Source organism: Metopolophium dirhodum, chromosome 9 (assembly GCF_019925205.1).
Source record: "Metopolophium dirhodum isolate CAU chromosome 9, ASM1992520v1, whole genome shotgun sequence".
NCBI lineage: Eukaryota > Metazoa > Arthropoda > Insecta > Hemiptera > Aphididae > Metopolophium > Metopolophium dirhodum.
The window spans coordinates 26,854,270-26,860,269 of NC_083568.1; the positions used below are offsets into that span (position 1 = coordinate 26,854,270).

Here is a 6,000-nt window from a genome sequence, read left to right on the forward strand (position 1 = left end):
ATCAATATAGAGAAATGTTCACGGATATAATATTATAATGGTAACGTGCACGTTATACGATATACCACTGTTCGAAATCACCTGTCAGCCGAGTCCCCGTGGAGGGGGATCCTATCATAATCTATAATAGTGCTGTGGTTCCTTATCAGTTTTTAAAATTTTTATGTTTAATGTTTAATCACTGAAACAGTGAAACATTCAATACTGAATCACTTCGTTTCCGTAGTTTTGCTCTTCAAATTATTCAGTTTTCGGAAACACAAATTATACCTTACTATATATTTAATTAGTCAAACACGGGTAACCATTAAATATTAATAATGGTGCGTACCTTCTATTTAAATATATAATGTTGATAGTATATACTTAATATTTTACATTATAATGTATAATACTTACCTATGTCATTGTCTAATTAATAATAATAATAATAATATAGTTAACATTATTATCTTAAGGGCCCGTATTACGATAGTCAATCTAAGGTTAAACCGTGGAATTCACCGGTAAAATCGGTGGGTTCAAGTGTAACCGAGGTTTAAACTGTGATTGTAAAACGGTCCTAAGTTGTCTTAAATTGGTACTAATCTGAGTTGGGAAGTTTAAATTAAAAAATTACTATTACCTACTGTCCAAAAATAATCGAAGAGGTGTATATTTTTATTTTATAATACAGTCAATAAGTAGTTACTGTAATAAGTAATAACAATGTCTACAATTGTTAAAGTATAATATAACTTGGTACACCAATATTTATTTGGTGTTACGTTATAATATGTTATTGTAAAATAAAATATTGATTAAACTTAATTATTTTGTAATTATTACATACTTATTATTATAATGATAATCTCATATCCCATAGACATGGTGATAAAGCTATTGATTTGTAAATACATTCTGGTCATTGATATAATTTAATTAATTTTTTAAAATTTATATTAATAAATATTCGATTAAACGGTAAGAACTAGGTAGTTTTTTTTTATTTATTTACTCAAATACCTAAGTACTTCAATAATTTTTGTTAGTTGGGTAGTAAATCCTACATTTTTTGCAAACTTAGTACCTACCTATGTAATTTTACAATTTTTTTGCAAATTATGTATTTATACCTATTACGCGAGTTATTACGTTTATCTAATAGATAAATTATTATAATTATTAATTAATAAGCATTGTAATCAGTACCTATTAACATACAAATTTATTTAAGGAAAACTAGTATAATATGTCTTATACTCTTTTTTGATGTCAAGAATGTGATGTTAAAAAAATTACTTATATCAACTTGCAAGCCTACATTAACGTTAAAGAACTTAATTTCATTACATCTGAGTTATAATAAAAAGAAAATGAGTACTTTGGAAAATGTTATTGATGGTTTAAATGATGTTAGATGTAGAATCAAAGTTGTGGCTCAAAAACGAAAGGAGGTAATAATTAACTTATTTATGAAAAATAATTTTTTTTTAAATACAATTCTGAACTAAGTAGTTATATTACATTTTCAGGGAAATGTGGAACCAAGGCTAGTTGCTGTTAGTAAAACAAAACCTATAGAACATATTATTGGCATTTACCAGAAAGGTCAAAGACATTTTGGAGAGAACTATGTCCAAGAATTGATTACTAAATCATCTGATGTTGAGGTAGGTATATCTACTATTTGATATTGAGTTTGTTTTTAAATAATTATCATCTTCATTTTTGACAATTATTTGCAATTTGTAAAGTTATTAGAAAAATGTCGAGACATCAAATGGCATTTTATTGGTCACATACAAAAAAATAAAGTTTCAAAAGTATTGATGGTTCCTGGTTTACATGTTATTGAAACAATAGATAGTGAAAAATTAGCAAATGCTGTAAATGATGGATGGAAAAAACTCAATAAAGAAAGTAAATTGAAAATAATGGTTCAAGTTAACACTAGTAATGAAAAAGGTTAGTACTAATAAAAAACTTAATATTGTTGTTATGTAATATATTACATCTAATATTATACTAAAAAACAAACATTGAGATACATACATTTTTAACGTTTATTATTTTACAGAAAAATCTGGCGTAACAACTGATACAGTAGTAGATTTGTATAAATTTATTATTGAGAAATGTGACCATTTAGAACTGATTGGTTTAATGACGATTGGTCAATATGGTTATGATTGTTCTCAAGGACCAAATCCAGATTTTTTGGTATTTACACATTATTTTAATCTGTATTAGACATTATTTATAATTTTATGCATTTTTAGGCTTTGGTTGACTGTAAAAAAGATGTTTGTGATAGATTAAAATTAAATCCATCCGAAATTGAATTATCTATGGGCATGTCTGATGATTTTGAACATGCCGTAAGTATACAATTTAATATTTATAATATAAATTAATATATATAATAAGTTTCTTATGTTATTAATTTATTGTTATTTTTTCTCTAATATGTATACATAAAACCAAATCTTATTATGTAATAATAAGTAACATTGTATATTTTTCATATTTCAGATTGAATTAGGAAGTACAAATGTCCGAGTAGGAAGTAGTATATTTGGTTTCCGCGCAAGAAAAGAAAAACAATGATTTTTTTGTTATAATAATTCATTAAAAAAATTAATTTGATATAGGTATCTTATATTCTTTTAATTTAATATAACACTTAATCATTGTAAACAATAAACATCTTAATATTACTCAAGAAGCTTTTAAAAAATACATGTTAACCATAAATGTACTTAAAATTATTCTAATGACATGAAATTATGTAAAATGCTTATAAATAAAAAATATTTTTTTTAAATTATAAAAAAAATGTACTGCTTTATTTCTTTAGAAAGAAGAGTTATTATTTTAGAGATTTGCATGATTTATGGAATCTCTGTATAATATTTACATTGAGATGTGACTCAACTTAAATAAAGCTGTCAAGTAGGTAAAGGTTACCATTCTGCTGTATAGTAGGTGTCACTTCGTCATTGTGTATGTCACTGTAATGGATGTGTTACATTTAAATTCATTGATAAATTATTAAATACAAAAAACAATTCTGAGTGGAGACAGTCTATTATTAGGTATATTTAATGGTTTATTCTGATATCCATATTGCTATTTAAACTTTAATGTATTTTTAACAGTTTTGAATCACTATAAGAACCACTTATCTAAGATCTTAAATTAAAAGTCCAAGATTTTTATTTTAAATCAAATTTTTATCAATACTAAAAACTAAAAATTTCAAGTCTCATATGCCTATAAATAGCTTGAAATCGTCTAAATATTTTTTTAATTTAATCGAGTACAGATAGTATATAAAATGATAATTTATTATTTAAGTATAGTAGAATATTTCAGGGTTTCTATAACCAATATTTTTTAAATAACTAAATAACAAAAAATGGTTGAGAATATAGTATAATTATTATCTGTTTAAATATTATCCAATATCGTAAGAATGTCAATCGCTCATAAAATATTTTTGTGACATTGCACTTAACTTTATTTTTAATTTTCATTAAATAAACTTATGAAGAATCTTGTATCACATTTAGAAGTGTTTAAGTTTAAAATTTTTAACAATAAATAAAATTATTGTGGCTGTATTTTTGATATTTTTTAGTTAATACTTAAATCATAAAAAAACTAAACAATTAAAAATATCTAGAAATTGCACAGAGCCAAAATATATTGAAAATTATACCAAGTCTGGTAAATGATTTGTTCCTTATTTTCTTTTTTTATAGGTAGTGAGAATTTTTAATGTTGGCCTCCTACTGGTAACAAGTGCCAAATAGATCTGATTTGCTACCAGAAACCAATCTCAAAGTTGAAAATTTAAGCATTTTTTCTACTATAAACTGTGTAGTGTAGATATTAAAAAAAACACATTTCACCCAGCTCAGAAACTAAAAGGAATAATCATTTATTTAAAGTTATGAATAATATCTATATTGGTTTTACAACTTGATGGAATATTTTCTTTTGAGAAATATTAGATACTAGATAACTCGGTAAAGATTATCTTAATAGTTGCAAATAATATTAAAATATACTACCTATTCAGAATTAATTATTTTTAACAGCCAATAATCGCTTAGATGATTTCTGATCTCATCCGCAGGCCTCTTCCAATAAGAAGTTCAATTTTTACAATTAAAAAATATGATCTATCAGTTGTTAAAATAAACCTCTATAGGTATTAAATATTAATAGATTTAAAAATTAATCCTTAGAATTTACGAGACAAATAATCCATCTATCAAGTATTTTATAGTATTAGACACCCATGATATAGGTAGATTTTTTTTTTGTTTTATCATGAGCGGGGCATTAATTATATTAGATCTTAAGTTTGCAAGAAGTTATCAAATTAACTGTAATATGAACTGCACATTGTCTTTGTTTTTAATTTAAAAACAAATCTGAAATTGAGACTAGGTAGAACAAAGCATTTTTCTAATTTTGAATAATTATAACTATTATTTACGATTAAAGTGGCATCAACTTACTTATGTCACAGTGCAATTTTGCATTTTTAAGTTGATAATAATACATGCAAGTGTAAAGAAAGAAGAAATAAAGATTGTAGGTATTATTATTATTAAGAAAATTTACAATCTGTAATTAATTATATACTTAGCATAAAATAACACAAGGAGCACATGTTGAGGCAAGTCTTCCAGCGTAATTTATTTATTTAATCATTTTAACGCATTAATTTAATAGGTCACGGTACCAATGCCTCTTGAGGCGGCATGGTGGGTTGTCAGAAAGAGTACAAGATGATAGATGATTAAAGGATTAGGATGGTGTTGTAGTTTGGAGTGAAATAATATAGTTTGGTTAGTTGGTCAACTGTAGAAATTTTTAGGCCTTTATGTGAGCCGTAAGGTTTTGTTTGTTACGTACTAAAAGGTCGAGGCTATTATTCGAAGAATGATAGACTGAAAGGTCTAAAGACTGAATGGTATGGTCTTGAGAAGGTTTGGCGCATCCCCAAATTTGTTCACCGTACGCCCATATGGGTCTGAGTAGATACTTGTACAGTATAGATTTTGTATGAATTGGCCGTTTTGATTTGAGAACAGGTTGAAGCAGATGGAGGCGCAAATTAAACTTTTTTCGTTTGGACTTTAATATATGTGCCCCAGGTTAATCTTTTGTGTAGTTGAAATTTCCAAATATTTTACCTTAGTTATTGAAGGTATCTCGACTTCTCGAAATTGAAGTAGAGAGGTTATTTTTCTGAAGGAGGTATTATTTAAATCACAAAAGTATAAAATTCATAATCTTGGTAAAAATATTTCGTAATTGGATGAAATATAATAATTTTAATTGGTCAACAGTTTTTTTTTTTTTTTTTTCCGTTTGAACCGACAGGAGAGGAGGATCTGAATTGGTCAACAGTTTATACTAAACTAACAATATAACAATTTAACAATTAAAAAGAAATAAGACAATAACAATTACTCCAAATGACAAAAATTTAAAAATAACTTGATTGAATAGAAAATTTTTATTTTATCAAATGGAAATAAATTTAAAACACATGCTATCTAGTATTTTAAATGAACATACCCTAATAAGTTAATAATTTGGTACGTTTTGAAGATATGAGGAATTTATAAAGATTTATGCAATAAAATATTTATAAATAAAAATATTTAAATTAATTTTCTCAGACCATAAATTATAAAACCAATACCTGTTTTTTTTTGGCCTTTACTTAAGCTATTATTTAAATAATTTACATTTACTCTTACAAATATTTAACATTTTAATTTGAAGTTCCTACCTTGTTTTTACTTATTACAATTTACAACTTTTAAAATAAATTGTGTTGTAAATGAGGAAATGAAAGTATAATATGACGATGACACTTTATTATAACATCTAATGATTTTAACTTTTACAATATAATATAAATAATAATATTGATAATAATTAACAAACATCATGTTTATATAAAGAGTACACTAAATTAAATAAATACATTAG

At 25.1% G+C, this 6,000-nt stretch overlaps 1 protein-coding gene across 2 annotated transcripts; it reads left to right on the top strand.

The window, feature by feature from the left end:
• Nucleotides 1–159: 159 nt before the first annotated feature.
• Nucleotides 160–2,809, top strand: LOC132951936 (pyridoxal phosphate homeostasis protein). 2 transcript variants are annotated; one of them, XM_061024009.1, is made up of 7 exons: nucleotides 160–323; nucleotides 1,260–1,436; nucleotides 1,515–1,652; nucleotides 1,737–1,947; nucleotides 2,060–2,202; nucleotides 2,262–2,360; nucleotides 2,515–2,809. In XM_061024009.1, the coding sequence occupies exons 1-7, from the start codon at nucleotides 321–323 to the stop codon at nucleotides 2,587–2,589; spliced, it is 846 nt and encodes a 281-aa protein (XP_060879992.1). In that variant the 5' UTR covers nucleotides 160–320; the 3' UTR covers nucleotides 2,590–2,809. The 2 variants fall into 2 exon arrangements, with proteins under 2 accessions (XP_060879992.1, XP_060879994.1); XM_061024011.1 differs by having other exon boundaries at nucleotides 161–323; nucleotides 1,217–1,436.
• Nucleotides 2,810–6,000: the final 3,191 nt, after the last annotated feature.